We start from the raw sequence: 20,031 nt of genomic DNA, 5'->3' as shown, positions 1-20,031 counted from the left end.
ATTTTGGCCAGTCAAAAATGAAATTCCTGTTACCCTAAGGTTTAATTCTGCTTTTGTATTCAAAATTCTCCCTGACAGTGGGGATATATAATTGCAGCTTTTTTGTCCCTCCAAATTTTGATTTTCATGGAATTAAGTTTGCAGTGATATAGAACAAATTGTCCTTGTAATTGCTGTTTTCATCCCTGTATAATAAATGTCCATCCGTCTCTTCTTATTTCACATGCTTTATTAATTTCATTGAAACTTGGTATGAGTATATATATGGATAAGAGGATGATGCCCGCCAAATGGCATTGTACACCGTCTGTTAATAACATAGTTATGGCCCTTTGTATCTTGAAAAAATGCTTTTTTGTGTCCGGAGCCATACCTTGGAAGTGCTTTGGCGGATTTCATTCAAACTTGGTATGAGTATATATATATGGATAAGAGGATGATGCACGCTAAATGGCATTGTACACCATTGGATAATAAAGGAGTTATTGCCCTTTGTATCTTGAAAAAATGCTTTTTTTGTGTGTCCAGAACCATATCTTGGAAGTGCTTTGACGGGTTATATGGATAAGAGGATGATGCACGTTGGCGTTGTCCGTCCGTCCAGAAAACTTTTGTGTCCTGAAGTATATTGGCGGGGGATATCAATTCAATGAATTTGCTTGTTAATAATGTTTTTAGTCTTGCTTACAGGTACCTGTTTAATGCACCTGATGGTCTTCTCAGAGCTTTGTACGATGCAAAGTAAGTCAACAGGTTATTTTTTGTATTACACTGTAGTCATATCAAGTTTGTTATTCTTAAGACTTTAAAGCAGTAAAACCTTTATGGTACTCAAGGGAAGATGGAACATTTGTATCATGGTTGAGTTATTATTTCTTAGCTATTTTTATTAAGATCAGGATTTTTATAAGAATTTCGGTGAAAAAAGTGAAATTTTTCCTTCTGCAAGTGTCAGATATTCTGATGTGTGAGCACAGTAGGAAAAGGCCTGCTGTTGCTTGGAAATTTAAGACAAATATCAAATTGAGTGATATGCATTGACGAATAACATTGCTAAAGTTCAATAGCATGAACAAATGATAGAGTAGATTTAAGTGGAGGTCATCTGTTTGAGATCATAGTGACTGTTAAGCGCATCATTATTTGTGCAGAAAAATATGGAAAAAAAACAACAATTGAAAGTGTTATTTCTGTTGTTCATATCAAATCCATGCATTTTGTGTATTTCTTTATTTAAGTGACGGAAGACCGATGCCAACAACAGAAAATATTTTCTTCACCTCCAAAACTTTGGATACTGTAGGGGGATTGACAGGTTAGTAAATCCTTGTTCAGCAGACTGCATAGGCTAATCTGGGATGACACTTTATGCACATGAATTAATCTCCCCTCATTCATCTCATCTACAACAAGAGAAATGTTGTTTCATTATGTTCATTCATCTCTTATTTATTATCTATGAGTATTACAGTAAGTATAAATATCTTTACCATGATTCTCACAAGCATCTTAATAACCATCATCTTAATATAATAATAAAGGTTATGATGATGATGATGATGATGATGATGATCATGATCATGATGATGATAATAATGGTGGTGGTGGCGGTGATGATGATGATGATGATAACGATAGTGATGATGATGATAACGATTGTGATGATGATGACGATGATGGTTGTGGTGATATAAGTGGAAGTAGAATGAGAAAAAGAAGAAATGCATATTCTATGTAGATATATTAAAGATTTAAGTCTGGAAAATGTTCATTATCCCCCGCCATAGGCGGAGGGATATTGTTTTGGCGTTGTCCATCCGTCCCTCCGTCCGGCGCTTTTGTGTCCGGAGCTATATCTAAGAAGTGCTTTGGCAGATTTAATTGAAACTTGGTATGAGTATATATATGGATAAGAGGATGATGCACGCCAAATGGCATTGTACACCATCGAATAATAACGGAGTTATGGCCCTTTTTATTTTGAAAAAATGCTTTTTTTGTGTGTCCGGACACAATGGCGGGGGATATCAATTCAACGAATTTGCTTGTTCTTGTAGGATTTATGCTGCACAACACAGTGAAACTTGATATCGACCTGACAATGAAGCTGCATGGGCCTCCATTTGTGGTTAGTAATTATGCCCCCGGTAAGCAGGCATATAGCAATTGATCTGTCCGTCAGTCTGTCTGTCTGTCTGTCTGTCGGTCGGTCAGTTTGGACATTTGTCACAAAGAAATCTTAACTGAGAATGACATTTGATCGTATGAGGCTAAAACAAGGTCAGAAGGATAATTTAAAAAAGGCTTGTTTAAACTCTTAATCTTTTTTTGTTTAGTCATTCTGAAATTCGGTTAAAACATTTTATGTCTTAATATGTGAGCCAAGGTAACAAAAAAGTGCCATGAGATTATATATTCATTTTTAGCTCGACTATTATATATGAAAAATATGTAGTGGAGCTATACTACTCGTGAGTGCGCCTTGGAATGTTAAAGTTTGCGAACCATCCCAAATATTTCCTATGTCCCTTGACAAATTACTTTTATATTTTGCATACTTCTTTACCAACATGACCCCAATCTATAACAAGAGCAGATAACTGTAACTGTATCAAGCATTTTGTAAGAATTATGGACCTTTTTTCACTTAGATTTTCTGTGTTAAAGTTTGCGTACCACCTCAATTATTTTCTATGTCCCTTGACATATTGCTTTCATATTTTGCATGCTTCTTTACCAACATGACTCCAATCTATAAACAGGAGCAGACAACTGTAACAAGCATTTTGTAAGAATTATGGCCCTTTTTACCCCCTGCCATAGGCGAAGGGATATTGTTTTTTGGCGTTGTCCGTCCATCCGTCAATCACTTTTGTGTCTGGAGTCATATCTTGGAAGTGCTTTGGCGAATTTTATTGAAACTAGGTATGAGTATATATATGGATAAGAGGATAATGCACACTAAATGGCATTGTACACCATATGTTAATAAAGGAGTTATGGCCCTTTGTATCTTGAAAAAATGCTTTTTTTGTGTCTGGAGCCATATCTTGGAAGTGTTTTGGAGGATTTCATTGAAACTTAGTATGAGTATACATATGGATAAGAGGATGATGCATTCCAAATGGCATTGTACACCATCTGTTAATAACGGAGTTATGGCCCATTGTATCTCGAAAAAATGCTTTTTTGAGTGTCAAATATAACACTTTTGTGTCCAGAAGCATATTGGCGGGGATATCAATTCAACGAATTTGCTTGTTCCACTTAGAATATGCATATTACTGATAAATTTATGTTTAAGTTTGCGTACTACCTCAAATATTTTCTATGTACCTTGTCATATTGCTTTTATATTTTGCATACTTCTTTACCAACATGATCACAATATATAAACAAACAACTGTACCAAGCATTTTGTAAGAATTATGTTCCCTTTTATACTTAGTTAATTGAAAATTTGGTTAAGTTTTGTGTTTAGGTTGACTTTATTCCTAAAGTATCAAAGCTATTGCTTTGATCGTGAGGGGACTGTACAGGGCAAGTTGCATAACTCTGGTTGGCATTTTAACAGAATTATGGCCCTTTTTATGCCCCCCTTCGAAGAAGAGGAGGTATATTGCTTTGCACATGTCGGTCGGTCTGTCGGTCGGTCCGTCCACCAGGTGGTTTCTGGATAATAACTCAAGAACGCTTTGGCCTAGGATCATGAAACTTCATAGGTACATTGATCATGACTCGCAGATGACCCCTATTGATTTTGAGGTCACTAGGTCAAAGGTCAAGGTCACCCTGACCCGAAATAGTAGAATGGTTTCCGGATGATAACTCAAGAACGCTTATGCCTAGGATCATGAAACTTCATAGGTAGATTGATCATGACTTGCAGATGACCCCTATTGATTTTCAGGTCACTAGGTCAAAGGTCAAGGTAACGGTGACCCGAAATAGTAAAATGGTTTCCGGATGATAACTCAAGAACGCTTATGGCTACGATCATGAAACTTCATAGGTAGATTGATCATGACTCGCAGATGACCCCTATTGATTTGCAGGTCACTAGGTCAAAGGTCTAGGTCACGGTGACCCGAAATAGTAAAATGGTTTTGGGATGATAACTCAAGAACACTTATAGCTAGGATCATGAAACTTCATAGGTACATTGATCATGACTCACAGATGACCCCTATTGATTATCAGGTCACTAGATCAAAGGTCAAGGTCACAGTGACAAAAAACATATTCACACAATGGCTGTCACTACAACGGAGAGCCCATATTTTGTCTTAGTAACTTTGAATATTTTGTTAAATTTTGTGTTTAGATCCACTTTACTTCTTAAGTATTAAGGCTATTGCTTTCAAACTTCTATCATGAGGGTACTGTACCTGGCAAGTTGAAATTTACCTTGACCTTTGAGTGACCTTGACTCTCAAGGTCAAATGATTAAATTTTAATTAAATTGCCATAACTTCTTTATTTATGTTTAGATTTGATTCATACTTTGACATAACAACACTTACCTGACATACCACAATGGACTCCACCCAGACCATCCCCCACGCCCCACCCCAGAAGCCACCTCCCCAAATTTTTTTTATTTATTTTGTTTCCTTTTTTTATTTTTGAAAGATCATCTAATAAATGACCACACCCCCACATTATAATCCCCTTTCCATCCCCCCCCCAAATTTTTGGGGGGTTTTCTTTGAAACATGGTAAAAAATCCACAAATATTTATTTACTTTATCTTTTAAGGATCGTCCAACCATCCCACCCAAGCTTTTGCTATCAAACTTGAAACAAAATTTTATTAGTTTGTTTATGTCTTTACAAATGTTCAAGAGATTGTGGAAAATATACCTGAACTCAGAATCATCTGTAAAGTACAACTTATTTAAAACATAAGCGATCAATATGTTTCAATTATGGTCCTCTTCCACTTAGAATATGACTATATTACCTTGACCTTATTAAATATGAACAATTTCCCCATGAAGGCTTACGTTATGCTGTCAAGTACTCGAATAGTCGAGCACGCTGTCCTCTGACAGCTCTTGTTTATAAAATACTTGTATTATTCTAAACTCCACCTTCTTAGAATAGTTTAGTTGCTTCGGGTCTTAGGTGAGCGTCTTAGGGACCATGGCCATCGTTAAAAATTAAAATGACAATTTTCTGTTACTTTTTTTTTATTTCCTGATTTTATATGAATTTATGTTAAAATGGCAAAAAATACTCTCTGCATTGATAAAATCTATACTTGTTAAACTTTTCTCAAGCACTTATACTGAATCAAATAGAAAGAATCATATGGAAAGTAACTTTCAAATATAACGAGTACCTTAGCCAAATTTCAATCTAAATGTAAATTTAATTTATGTTATAAAGTGGAGACGTCAATACATAATGGAAATAATATTTGTTTTAATTTTATATTTCTTGTTGGTTTCCATTTAGCACTCAATTCTGCACATCATGGACTATTTCTCAGAAAAGAACGAGGGGAGGCTATCAAACATAGGTATGCACCTTGTAGGCTGTTTTCTATATTTTCTTATCTTCCCTTTTTAACTCATCTGTGATCGCCTTTTGTCTGTGGTGTGTCGTCTGTCATGTCTCGTCAACGTTTACTTTGCTAGCCCTATACAGGTAGCATTTCTTGTCTAATCTTCATGAAAATTGGTTAGAAATTGTTTCCTAATGACATGTCAAGTTCTGGGTCAATTGACATCAAAAACTAGGTCACTAGATTGAATAAATGAAAAAGCTTATTAACTCCTCCAGATGTTATATTTATAGACAAATATTGATTTTGAATTGCGGCTCAGGGAAGGGGCAGTTTTCCCCATATGGATTTAAGGTCAACCATGAAACCCTCTTTTAGCCTCATTGATTGTTCAATCTTCATGAAACTTGGTAAGAACATTTGTCCAAACATGATTTCAGCTGAGTTTGAAACTGGGTCACACAAGGTAAAAAATTTGGTCACTTTTTTTTAAATAATTTGTGAACTTTCAAGAAGTCACACTTTTTTTTCCAATTTTACTGAATACAGGTCCGAAAATTTGTTCTAATGACATCTTAGCATAGTGCAGAAATGTTTCTGGTTGTTTGAAAAATTTGGCCGCCAGGAGATGGGGCAGTTTTTTGCGTATGGCTATACTGAAGCCTTGTTAACACTCTAGAAGTCTGAAGGAAAAAACAATGTCATAGATTAAATCTACTGGTTAAGTACACAATTAGAATTGAACGTCTATGGAGTAAATTAAGAACAGTCAGAGTGTAAAAAACACTGATAGTGGCTGTTTTCGCTGACTTCTAAACTGACAATTTTGGTCAAGATGAAATAAAGATCAATATCGATAAGGGTGCTTGAAGGTGTTTTTTTTTCTTTTAAAGAGGGCAATGCTGTGCTTCAAAGCCGCAGCGGCGCAGCTCGGAGCAAAAAACTTTCAGTATAAAAAACACGAACTGGTTAATAACTCCAGTGCAAATTTTACTAATTATCTACTCAGGAAACAGACTCGAGTTTTTTAACACACCATGGGCTTTTGATGCAATCATGTTTGAATAAAGATCTTTAAACTACTGTGCAGCTTTAAAGCAACTTATACTTTATTTCTATAGAATGGCGAGGCATGCCACATGACCATTATGAAGATGACCAGCTGACCGTGGAATACGTTGCTCTCTACGACAGGTCCTCTGACCCTAGTATTGACCAATTGAACGCCAGCTGTATTGGCCAATCGGAAAGCAACGAATTGTACAGTGATAAACAATTGTCAACCCAACAAACGCATGTTTTAAGTGATTTTGACTCAAATGTGAAGAATTCTAATAATGAACAGAAAACACGTACACGCGCAAAGATATTTAAGGGTACAGATTCGGTGTCCCCGTCAGAAAAAACTGAATTAAAGAAGCAACTAACCAAAAACAGACATGAGATTAAAACTAATATTGAAGATATTGATTCATTAGTTAAAAGGACAGATACAGTTGGCTCTAGCAGGTTTAACATTGACGACATTCTCAATATAAATGAAGCAGATTCTTATGATAGAGAAAATATTAACAATAGTCGTGAATCTATTGAGTTTGATTCATTATTTGAACCTGTTCCCTCGAGTTCTACCACAAACAGAAGTGAGTTAAAAACTAAGCTTAAAGATATTGATTCATTAGTTAAAAGGACAGATACAGTTGGCTCTAGCAGGCTTAACATCGATGATATTTTCAGTATAAATGAAACAGATTCTTATGATACAGATTCAAGATCTGACTTGCATAAAGCTTATGCTCCTGTTGAAAATATTAACAATCGTCTTGAATCTATTGAGTTTGATTCATTATTTGAACCTGTTCCCTTGGGTTCTACCAAAAACAGACATGAGATTAAAACTAAGCTTAAAGGTATTGATTCATTAGTTAAAAGGACAGATACAGTTGGCTCTAGCAGGATTAACATCAACGATATTCTCAACATAAATGAAACAGATTCTTATGATGCAGATTTAAGATCTAACTTGCATAAAGCTGTTGCTCCTGTTGGAAATATCAACAATCGTCGTGAATCTACGTTTGATTCATTATTTGAAACTGTCCCCTCAAGTCCTGTCGGTAAAGTGGTAAAACGGATTGATACATCTGGCTCTGGCAGCCTTAACATCGATGATATTCTTAATATAAATGAATTAGATTATGTTCCAGATTTAAGAACTGACTCACATAAACCCAAAGCTCCTGTTGAAAATATAAAAAATCATCAGGAATGGATGAATTTTTATTCATTATTTGAAAGTGACCCTGCAAGTTCTGGCAGTGATAATATTGGTGACAGGTCTGAACATTTATCGGAAAATGACCTCGAGAATGTTGAAAATTACACTGAAGACTATGTACTTCAGCTGCAAAAAGCTAAGAAAATGGCCATGGCTTATATTGTGAAGGTATGCAGTTATTGTTTTTTTTTGTATAGCTCATATAAATTTAACTGCGTTTAAAGGTTAGTGTTGGTACTTTTATTGTGATTAAAGAATAACATTATTAAAATATCTTCCTTATTTTCTAATAGTAAAATAATTACGAATCTAATTTTATGTTAAAGGGGCCTTTTCACAGAATTTGGCATTTTTTAACTTATTCATTAAATGCTTTATATTGATAAATGTAAACATTTGATCGTAAAAGCTCCAGTAAAAAATCAAGAATAAAATTAAAAAAAGGAAAAGAACATTGCCCGGAGCAGGTTTCGAACCAGTGACCCCTGGAGTCCTGCCAGAGTCCTGAAGTAAAAACGCTTTAACCTACTGAGCTATTCCGCCGAGTACAATATTCTGCGTATTTTATACCTTATATAAGCAATCTTCGTAGTTTCACAAAATTTAACGACAAAAACAGAACTCTCCAAATTATTCAATCGTTTCGCGTTGCAACGCTTTATAATTTTTAGGTTTTAAAATCGTCAAAAGATGCATATAATGGCTATATTAGACCATGGTAAATGTTCAGTATTACTGTTTCCTCACAAATATCATAACTAAAACGAAAATTTGCGAATCTGAAACAACTTTTTTCAATTTTGTCAATTTACCAAAGCGTGAAAAGATCCCTTTAAGAATACATTCAAAGGTTGATGTGAAGATCTTGACTTTGTATACAAGTGTCTTTTACCATTTAATAAATGGGATTTTCTTTACGTATATTCGGTAATTATCATATACTGCAGCATGATTTCATTGTTTTTTCCAGCTTAAGCATTCCATAAACAAAGTTGATGCTCAGAAAGTATATAACCTTGGAGAGAAAAGGTAAATCAAAGCAACAATACGTTTTTGTTATTTCCTGTTGTATAAGTACAAATTGCAGGTTGATATTTGGATATTTCTGGCACATGGTGTGATGAACAGTTGTATAAATTACTCCACTGTAACTTCAATATAACGCGGGTGACGGGGTCCAAGACATGCGAAAGCGTTATAAACGGACAGCGTTATAAGTTTTGAACTCATTTATGGCAGGGGGCTATAAAAACAGGTATAGTTAAGCCTATTATATAGGTCCTGTTTATTACCATGCTGTGTTGTCATTTGCCAATACATGCATATAAACCAAATCATATTGATAACAGTATACATACTGCTTTTCTTATGTGCACAATTATCTCGTAATCCAATAAAATTAAAACATCACGTACAAAAAAATAATCTGGAACATTTATTACGATAAATATGTTTAAGAATTTCATAAACACAACCATATGCATACGTCCTGTTTCAAAAGTGTAAAGAGTATAGTGCATTATGGGGCAGAGCTTTCATTGGAATAGCGAATTAAATTTAGATTGAATGAAATAAGATACATGTACAAAGAAATGTTTTATTGCGTCTTACGCAGTCATGTAAAAAACGTGCTTCCCACGAACTTTCTGATACCGGCAAAAATGAAAGTGAATCTCTGTTAATAATTACACTGTGTTAGCATGTAAATAAATTGTATGGATTATTTAATTAATTTCTCGTTCATGTACTGAAAGATGAAATGCATTAATACTAGATGAAATTATATATATATATTTTTTTTTTGATAATGAAATGTCAGAAAAACTTGTTTTATACTTAATGCGCGCAGTATATTTCACAGCCGCTTCTTTAATATAAACAAACTGCAATCATATTAAAGAAAAAATGTTTTAATCGTTTTGAATAACTTTAATTCAATAATTATTCTGCTTGCACTTACCTTATTGAAATTAGCGCACCAAACCGCTCTGATAGGGAATACATGTAATATCTTATGCTTAAAAGATGAACATAATATAATAAGGATTGCTAAGTTTTTGCATAAGTCGCTTGTGAGAAGAAAAGAAATTTTAAACATACATACTTGAATATATTTTTGTAATGCTCTATCCAACATTTTAATCATGTGTATCACTTCAGAAACTTTTTTGCTTAAATGTTCTGAAATGTATGATTATATGATTATGTATCACTCTGCCTGATATATTTTGTAAATGCTGTATTTTGGGCCGGTGGCCTATATTACTTAATAAAACATGTCTATGTCTAAACACAGGGAATACATGAAATAAACACAAACATAAAAGTTTTTAACACCTTTATTGACATTGCACAACAGATTAACAACAATTAGCCAATTTAATAAAGCACTCAAGATGTGATTGCCGCCATCTTTGAAATTTCTGCAAATACATGAAGATACATAACATGGATTTTAAATGGAAGGTTGGAGAAAAAATGGGATCCAAGCATCCCCCACATTATATTGCATACAGCGTTATAAAGGAACATGTTATATTGGAGTTACAGTGTGGTTGCAAAGAAATAAAGTTATAAAAACGTATTAAGCACAATAGCTGAAAACTTCTTTCCTCTTAAATCTCAAAGCCTAGAGATTTAATACTTGGTATGTAAAGTTTTATTGTGGTCTTCACTTAATATTTCAAATGATGCCCCAGGAACTGGGCATTCCTGGATGTCACACAACTTATAAATATTTATTTTTCAAAATATATATATATTTTTTAGCTTGATTTTTCGAAGAAAAATGAGCGATAAACTACTCTCCCCAGCGTCGGCGTTGGTTAAAGTTTTTTTATAAAGTCAAATAACTTTAACACTATCAAAGATAATTAACTCAAACATGGAATACTTCTTTATGGCAACAAGATAATTGTATAGGTCAAGGTGCATAACTCTGTCAGCATTATTTTTAGAGTTATGCCCCTTTTTATACTTAATTAATTGAAAATTTGGTTGAGTATTGTGTCCACTTTATTCCTAAAGTATCAAAGCTATTGCTTTCATACTTGCAACACTTACTAACTATCATAAAGGGACTGTGCATGAGGCAAAGTAATGTAACTCTGACTTGTGACAGAATTATGGCCCCTTTTATACTTAGAAAATTGAAAATTTGGTTAAGTTTTGTGTTTTGGTCCATTTTACTCCTAAAGTATCATAGCTATTGCTTTCAGACTTGGAACACTCGGTGTCGCTAACTATCATAAGAGGACTGTACTGGACAAGTTGCATATCTCTGGTTGGCATTTTGACTTAATTATGGCCCTTTTATGTTTTAGTAATTTATATTTTGTTAAATTTTGTGTTTAGATGCACTTTACTTCTAAAGTATCAAGGCTATTGCTTTCAAACTTTAAGTACTTTCTTACTATCATTAGGGTACTGTACCTGGCAAGTTGAATTTTACCTTGACCTTTGAATGACCTTGAATCTCAAGGTCAAATAATTAAATGTTGCTTTAATTGCCATAACTTCTTTATTTAGGATCAGATTTGATTCATACTTTGACAAAACAACACTTACCTGACATACAGCAATAGACTCCACCCAAACCACCCCCTACCCCAGAATTCCCCCTACCCCCAAAAAAATTTGTTTCCCCTTTTTTATGCCTCCGAAGGAGGGAATATAGGTCTGTCTGTCTGTCTGTCTGTCTGTCTGTCACACTTTCTGTTTAGGTTTTGAAAAATGCTCATAACTTCTATGTCGCTTCAGATGTAACCTTCATATTCAGTGTATATGGACAAGGCCTTTCCATACGCACACAAGTTTTGACCCCTTTGAACTTGACCTTGAACTTAGGGTCAGCGTTTAGGTTTCGAAATCTGTGTTTAGGTTTCGAAAAATGCTCATACCTTTTATCAAAACGTTTATCGGGGGCATATGTCATCCTATGGAGACAGCTCTTGTTTTTTTCTTATTTTTGAAATATCATCTAATAAATGACCCCCTCCCCCACATTATTCCCCCTCTACACCCCTCCACACACAAAAAGAAATTTTTATGCCCCTGGATCGAATGATCAGGGTACATTGTTTTTGGCCTGTCTGTCTGTCTGTCATTGTAGGTGTCTGTCATTGTATGTGTCAAAAAACTTAAACCTTGGTCATAACTTTTGCAATATTGATGATAGCAACTTGATATCTGGCATGCATGTGTATCTCATGGAGCTGCTCATTTTAAGTGGTGAAAGGTCAAAGTCATCCTTCAAGGTCAAAGGTAAAAAAACATGTATCAAAGCGGCGCATAGGGGGCATTGAGTTTCTGACAAACACATAAAAAACATAATTATTTTTATGCCACCGAAGGAGGGCATATAGTGATCGGACCGTCCGTCTGTCCTTCCGTCACACTTTGCGTTTAGGTTTCGTGGTTAGGTTTCGAAAATGCTCATAACTTCTTTGTTGCTTCAGATAGTAACTTGATATTTGGTATGCATTTGTATCTCATGGAGCTGCACATTTTGAGTGGTGAAAGGTTCAGGTCATTCTTCAAGGTCAAAGGTCAAGTATATGGCTTCAAAGCAGCGCAGAAGGGGTCATTGTGTTTCTGACAAACACATCTCTTGATATGATTTTATTTTTGAAAGACCGTCCAACCATCCCACCCAAGCTATTGCTATCAAACTTGAAATATAATCTTATTAGTTTGTTATATGTCTTTACAAATGTTCAATAGATTGTGGAAAATATACCTGAACTCAGAATCGTCTTCAATGTACAACTTCTTTTAAACATAAGCGATCAATATGTTTCAATTATGGTCCTCTTCCAGTTAGAATATAACTATATTACAATGTACCTGGCTTGACCATATTGAATATGAACAATATCCCCATGATAGCTTACGTTATACTGTCAAGCAATCGAAAAGTTGAGCGCGCTGTCTTCTGACAGCTCTTGTTATTGTGATCCACTTTGTTCTGTATACAGAATTTATAATGGTTGTTTTAATTTTTTTTAACTGCCAATGTGGTCAAAATTACCCAAACCCTGGTGGTAACTTTGTTTGAATCAAATAGTTAAATATTTGCATCTATCATCAGGGGATATGCTTCGTCAGTATTGTGACAAACTCTAGTTGCACTTGATTAAAATGATTATAATATGTTAAGAAAACAAGTCCCTTAATCAAACATCTCTTTGTATACTGAATGGAAAAGTTAAAGAAAATAAATATGTTCTGGTGTTTCACAGATTTGCTCACGTTATTAATCATTTTCATGTTTACTCATTATCCCAATGTTAATTAAATGTGTTGATTTGTTGCAGTGGTCCGTGGGTTGGAGATTTAGTGAGAGGAAAATCTGTCACATTGTCTAACGGAAGGGTGGTGAGTTTGTTTCTGTTGCTTATACTGTCTTTATACATATACCACATTATATACTAGTACCTAGTTGTTGTAATGTTGATCTTTATTTGCCTACACACATGATTTGATTGACAATATGTGGTGTGGACAATTTGTGGTGGAATCAATTTTTTGTTAATATTCCTTGTTACAAATTTTGTGCTCTGTACATTACAGGCGGAGGCATATAGCTTCGGCGTTGTCCATCCGTTAGTCTGTCAATTGTCAAACATTTTAGGGCTATTTCTCAAAAACTATATAAGATTTCAACATGAAAGGCCATAGGTGTATAGACATAAATGAGCAGAAAGCTACATGTATCAATTCAACAAATTTGCTTGTTTTGGGAAACTGGCCTTAGCAGTTATGGTTGTAAGATAAATCTAATAAGGAGTCATCAATTACTAAGCAATACTGTATATAAAGAATACTAGGTCGGTGCTGAATAAAGCAAAGTTTATTTTGCGAGGCTTAGAAAGTCTGAACCACGAGCCTTGGCGATTCAATTTATCCCATCAATTTTCTTAGTTGTAAATTATTTCTTTTAAAATAGAATAAGAAAATCGAACTACACGGAAAATCCCAAAGTTATTTTAAGCAAACATTGTTTCATTATTTTAATCGTGCCGAGCCTAATACATTACAAAAAGATCAGTAACTAACCTGTTTTTCTGTTTATCATACCTCTACGTCCCCGATTTTTAAGAAATAATGGAAAAAAAACACACTAAACAACTGCAGCTTTAGCGTGAAATAACATGCATTGTGTCGAATGACGTGTTAATAATGACGTCACGAGTACGCGCACTTAATATTTGTAAATAATGTTTTTTGCTTTTTGAGTTGCATTATGTGTTAAAAATATATTACATCTTGGTATCAAATTGTTTGTTTAGTTAAATCTGATTAGATTTTACTAAAAATGATTACTTTATAGTTGATTCCAAGTAATATGACCATTCTCCGCCGCGCGTGACAGCTATATTTCAGCACTGCCGAAATAGAGAAAATTTATTCCACAGGGGTTTATTTCGACAATGCACGTCTGATGATGGGATAAAAAACAAAAGCTGCTGGAAGTTTTAGTGTAGACCTGTAGTATCAGCTCATCATATCTTTATTCAACTCATTAATTGCATGCTGAACCTTTGAAATTTGTAAAATAAGTTAATGTTGTACATCATGCTGTATGATGTTTGCCATTTATGTTGAAATATGTAAACATGTGTTACATGTTAGCTTTGGTATTTAGGTTACACCACAGGAAGTGTACTCGGACAGCTGCGTTGAAGTGCGGCCAATTGTTGGTATGAATAATCACTTTGTATGGCCAGTATCTTAATGGGATGTATTATTTGAATTCATTCGCGGGTGTATAGATATGCAGGTGGCTTATTGCTTTTCAACTCCTACAGTTTTCATAGAATCTCATCCCAAATTTCTGAAAAATTTCAAAATGAAATGGAGACCAAGTTCGAAAACCATCAGAGACATCAGAGTTATTGTCATTTATTTATGTTTCCTTTCTCTGAGAGGTACAGTTGTCATTAATAAATCACCAAATTTTTTAGAAATCTTTCTAAACATAAAATGCTCGCCAAGTTTATTAACCAGCCAATTTGCACCAGACATTTCGAGTGTTATTGGCCTTATTTTATACAAACAATGCAAAATTCACAGTTTCCTTTTGCTAAGTCATACAGTTTATACAATCTCCTCTAATCTTGCTGTAAATGTTTTTTTTAATTTAATGGATATCAATTTCTATAAGCAGTTAATTTGCTCCAGAAACTTAAGAGTTATTGCCCTTTTTTTTAAAGAGCCTAATTTGCTGTTTATTCACTATCTTTCTTTCACACTTTTTAAGGAGTCCACACCCAACTTTCTGCAAATGCTTGTTGACATATTATAGAAGCTACTTTCAATAAACAGCCCAATCGGAATAGGCCCTTTAGAGTTATTCCCCCGCTGTTTATGCAAGAAAAGCAAAATTCTCAGTTTCATCAATCGTTCCACATTCAATATTCAATGAGTCTTGACCATACATACCAGGTAGGTTTGTTCCCATAAAATGGAAGTCAAGTTTGATAACCAGCCAAAAAGAAAAATACATCCCTTAGAGTCAATTTTTTATGACAGACATATTATGTCCATGTCGTTGCTCATATTGCCTTCAATGTTAAAATCATAATTGTCTGGTTGACTATGCTTGACATATACTTATAGTATTTATCTTATACATCACTGGAGTGCAATCAGGCTCATATCATTAAAATATTCCATAAACCATATGTAGCTCACTTTCTTAGCAAAAGAGAACATATTGGAATAAGAATGGAAACATCTGAAATTGTTTCGATATATAATAGTTTTTAAGTGTTACAAACAGTTTTAGAGGTCCCCTCTGTCGGCCATCTTGAAGACCTGCTGTCATCTTCCAAGCTTGAAGCCCTCCAGAAGTCCCAGGGATCACCGGGGGCAGAGGTTATCGTGCACATGACCCCTAAGGGCGTAATGGAGCACCCTAAATACAAGGAGTTCATGGGCAGGTCTGGGCCGGTATTCCCCAACCAATTCTAAGACCTAAGTCTATAATGAACAATTTTTTGACACTTAATGTTTAACCCTTTACCACTTAGCGATGTTTTTTGAAGCATTTGTAGTACCTTAAAAAATTCTGTTTACTGAAAGATCTTTCTTACTAGATTCAAATTTTAAAGGATTCATTTCCAACCCTTAGATAGTGATGAGCAGCAAACAGCATAAAACCTGAACAGACTGCGAGTAACTCGCAGGCTGTTCTGGTTTAATGCTGGTTGCAAAAGCCATTTTCACTTTGTTTCTTATGGGGGACAGGGTTAAATCTATTCTTTATTTTTATGTCTATGAATTGGTTGGAAAATACGGTCCCTGGTGTCAAGGTTGAAAATGAAACTGTTAAAGCACAGCTTTTGTGATTTTGAAATGGGGAACTATTAAAATGCTTCTTGCATATACTTTTGGGTTAAATTAAAATGTTAACCTATGGAAACACTTGTTGCTTTGATGATTTTATGAGCTAATAAATGACTTAAATAGGTTGTTAGTCATGTACCAGGATATCAACTGTATTTTTTGTTAGATCCCCTTTTGTCGATCATTTTCTGTCCCTCGCCTGTAGTGTGCCCTAAACGATTGCCTTGTAAACAACCTAGAGGCCACATTTGTAGTCTGAAACTTGTTCAGAAGATTTGTGTCCCAATAAAAGCTTTGGCGAGTTCAAAAATGGTTCCGATCGGTTGAAAAGCATGGCCGCCAGGGGGCTGGGTAATTTTCCTTATGTGGTGATTGTAAAACCTTATTAACACTCTAAGTCACATTTTTAGTCCAATCCAATGAAACTTGGTAAGAAGATTTTTCCCAATGATATTTTGGATGAGTTAGAAAATGGTTCCGGTTGGTTGAAAAACATGGCCACCATGAGGACGAGCTTTTTCCTAGTATGGCTATAATAAACCCTTGTTTTCTCTCTAGAAGTCACATTTATGCTGAAAAAGAACATTTGTGCTACATGTATCTGGGCTGATTCCAAAAATTGGTGCCGTCCATTGGAAAACATGGCCGCCAGGATGAGGGGCATTTCCTTATATGGTTGTAGTAAAACCTTGTTAAATATCTACAAGTCACATTTGTGGTCCAATCTACATGTATATAAAACTTGATCATGACATTTAATCTAATCATGGCTTGAGTGAGTTCGAAAAAATGGGTATTGTTAGTTGAAAAATATGACCCACAAGGGGTGGGGCATTTTTCCTTATATGGCTATAGTAAAATCTTGTTAATACTTCAAAAGTCACTTTTTGATTCTATATCTGGGCTAAGTTCAAAAATAGTTCCTGTCTGTTGAAAAACGTTGCCGCCAGGGTGCGGGGCTTTTTTCCTTATATGGTTTTAGTAAACCTTTGTTAATTCTCTAGAAGTCACATTTGTGGTCCTATCTTTATAAAACATAGTCACAACATTTGTTCTAATCATAACTGGGCTGAGTTAGAAAAAACGGGTATTGTTTGTCAAAAAACATGGCCGCCAGGGGGCTAGGCATTTTTCCTTATATGGCTATAGTAAAACCTTGTTAAAACTGAAAGCCACATTTATAGTTCAATAAATGAAACTTGGTCAGAAGATTTGTCCTAATGATATCTTGGATAAGTTGGATAAGCAAGTTGATATTTTGGTATCAGAAAAATGGTATCAGAAATATCTCAAAAGTTGCTGAGAGCAGTTAAGTTCCCATTAGTCTCATGTGAGAAACAGAGGGCCTCTGGTCCTCTTGTTTATATATGTATCGTGCTTGCAAGGTTGACTCAGTACTTTGGCGGATCTAAAGTTTGTAAGATATATTATCTAATTGTCTTGTCAATTGTGCTTACCTTACATAGATATGTTGAATAGACATGGGCCAGTATCATGAGCATTCTCAATTTTTGAGTCTTTTAGAAAATGAGGCTTGAGTTTCAAATGAGCTTAGTATTGAGAATGTCTGTAAGCTCAAAAACCATTTTAAATCGCAGCTATAAGGATATGCAAATATTCCTCCTCAAACTCACGGTTAAGTGAGACTTAAATGTAACAAAAAATTCACAGTTGAGTTAGAAAATTGACTTACGTAAATTCGTGATAATAAGCTTCGAACAGCTATTTTATTTCAAAATTTCATTTAGTATGATTGAATGACTTCCTTTTAGATACTCCTGCAAGCACCTAATTTTGAACGAGGATTCGGGAATGGTAAATCTAAGGGGAGCTCACGCAGCAAGTGCAGTCAACAATGAGGTCCATCCGGAGTTGTTTCCCCTGGCGCGTGGATTCATGGATACGCATCACTCTTTCGTTGGATCTGATGAGTCTGTGGCATATGGAGAGTTTTGTCTGAAGTATGTGCTGCGGCCGGAACATAGGCGTGGCTACGATAGGTAAGTTAGTAGAATCTCCGTTGTTGAAGTTTTCGCACATGTGTAAGCATAAGAAGTCTAAACTCGGGGTTCGCACAGGGCTTGAAAAGTGCTTGAAAACAAGTCCCAGGCTTGAAAAGCCCTTGAACAAAGGTTGGCCTTGAAAAAGTGCTTGAAAAGTGCTTATTTCATGTAAAAAAAGCCTTGAAAATGTATATTTCTGCTCAAAATTAATGTTATCATCGCTTTAATTATAAACTTAAATCATTCTTAAGGGAAATATAACAAAAAAATATCATAAATTCCTTCGCACAAAAAGTTGAGTACGAGATATATAAGTTTCGTACACTATTGAGTACGAAACGTTATGTGTACACGTCACAGATTATGTGTACTACGTCAGAGGTTCTCCATTGTGATCAATTTTCGTGAGTGAAAACGCAGCGATGGGGAAGTGTCGTTTCAAACACGGGTGGTGAACTGAATATTCCTGGGTACAGAAAACATTTGACATTCGAAAAGCACATTGTCGGGTCTGTATGAAGACCATTGATGTCGGGGGGATGGGGGAAAGCGCTTTGAAAAGCCACGAGGAAGGGGAACCCACAAAGAAAACATTAAATTGAGAAGCAAACAGGGTTCCTGCGATGTGTTTTTTGTGAAACAGGAAGGTCCTATTGTTAAAACTGTTAAATCTAAAACAGACATAAACAACAACAGCCCATCTGTGTCGAACCAGGAAGGCACAGCCACAGAGAGTGTGCAGATAGAAGACATTCAAATTCCAGGACCTTCGCAACCATCAGCAGCAGTATCAAACTCGCAGACATCCATAGACAAATTCGTTACAAAAAATGATATGTTGAAAGCGGAAGTATTGTGGGTATGGCAAACCGATTGCACACATCAATCCTTTAATTCCAATAAAAACATTACCAAGTTATTTTAGGTTATGTTCCATGACAGTACCATAGCAAAGAAATTTTCTTGCGGAGACCGCAAGACAGCATATGTGGCCGTTTTTGGGCTAGCTGAACATTTCAAAACTATATTTACTGTGTTAATCTGGCTTGAAAATGCATTTTTTAAAGGAAACTACATACGGTTCTTGGCCTTGAAAATGAAAATTTGGCCTTGAAAAATGCTTGAATTTAGGTTTGAGTTTTCTGTTTGAATCATGAAACTAGTAGTGATTAATGAGAAAACATTTCATAAAAATATGTGAACATATGCTTCGTTTTGCAAACATTATTAGAAATTGATAAACATAAATAACATAAAATTATTTCAGAAATAATATAACAAAATGAGCTCAAATTTATTAATCGTATAAGTTCTTGTTCAGAGTAAGCAGAAAGGAGTGTTATGACATTCTTACAATAGGTTTTACTTAATTAAACATCTGGATGTACTGAATTTATTGTATTGTATTTACTGTATTGAACATAGCAACTTGATATTTGGCATGCATGTGTATCTCATGGAGCTTCACATTTTGAGTGGTGCAAAGTGAAGGTCAAGGTCATCCTTCAAGGTCAAAGGTAAAAAAAGATCAAAGGAGCTCATTAGGGGGGCATTGTGTTTCTGACAAACACATCTCTTGTTTTATGGATCTAATTATAAACAAGAGACATTTCTAACAACTTATTTTACATTTGCTTCCTCTTTCCTGTTTACTGGTATGAATATTTCTTTAATTTTTCACTAAATGATGTTAACATTCAATACTTTTCTTGTGTTTTAAGTTTTGCTGTGTTTTTGTGTTGCAAGCAATTATTTACTCTCCCATACACAAACAAACACACACACTGAAGGCATAAAGGTTTGTGCTTTTCTGGCTCGTCTTTAAATCATTCTTTTAAAAAAATACAGAATTCAGTCCAACTGGTCATGAAATTCTTTCTACAGCCATTCTT

At 34.9% G+C, this 20,031-nt stretch overlaps 1 protein-coding gene across 2 annotated transcripts in view; it reads left to right on the top strand.

Moving 5' to 3' along the window:
- Positions 1-20,031, top strand: part of LOC127868521 (ribonuclease Z, mitochondrial-like) — a 59,636-nt gene that overhangs the window by 12,404 nt on the left and 27,201 nt on the right. Inside the window, exons 3-13 of one of the 2 annotated variants that reach the window (XM_052410363.1) lie at positions 691-741; positions 1,239-1,315; positions 2,058-2,128; positions 5,461-5,524; positions 6,631-6,902; positions 7,011-7,955; positions 8,758-8,816; positions 13,103-13,163; positions 14,434-14,488; positions 15,571-15,730; positions 17,909-18,136. In XM_052410363.1, the coding sequence (XP_052266323.1) occupies positions 691-741; positions 1,239-1,315; positions 2,058-2,128; positions 5,461-5,524; positions 6,631-6,902; positions 7,011-7,955; positions 8,758-8,816; positions 13,103-13,163; positions 14,434-14,488; positions 15,571-15,730; positions 17,909-18,136 (2,043 nt within the window). Of the gene's footprint in view, positions 1-690; positions 742-1,238; positions 1,316-2,057; positions 2,129-5,460; positions 5,525-6,630; positions 7,956-8,757; positions 8,817-13,102; positions 13,164-14,433; positions 14,489-15,570; positions 15,731-17,908; positions 18,137-20,031 lie in introns of both variants that reach the window. The other variant, XM_052410362.1, reaches the window with a different exon arrangement.

The sequence above is a fragment of the Dreissena polymorpha genome, chromosome 2, assembly GCF_020536995.1.
Source record: "Dreissena polymorpha isolate Duluth1 chromosome 2, UMN_Dpol_1.0, whole genome shotgun sequence".
Classification (NCBI taxonomy): domain Eukaryota; kingdom Metazoa; phylum Mollusca; class Bivalvia; order Myida; family Dreissenidae; genus Dreissena; species Dreissena polymorpha.
Note: the sequence above shows the minus strand (reverse complement) of the source record. Positions and strands in the feature narration are given on the sequence as shown.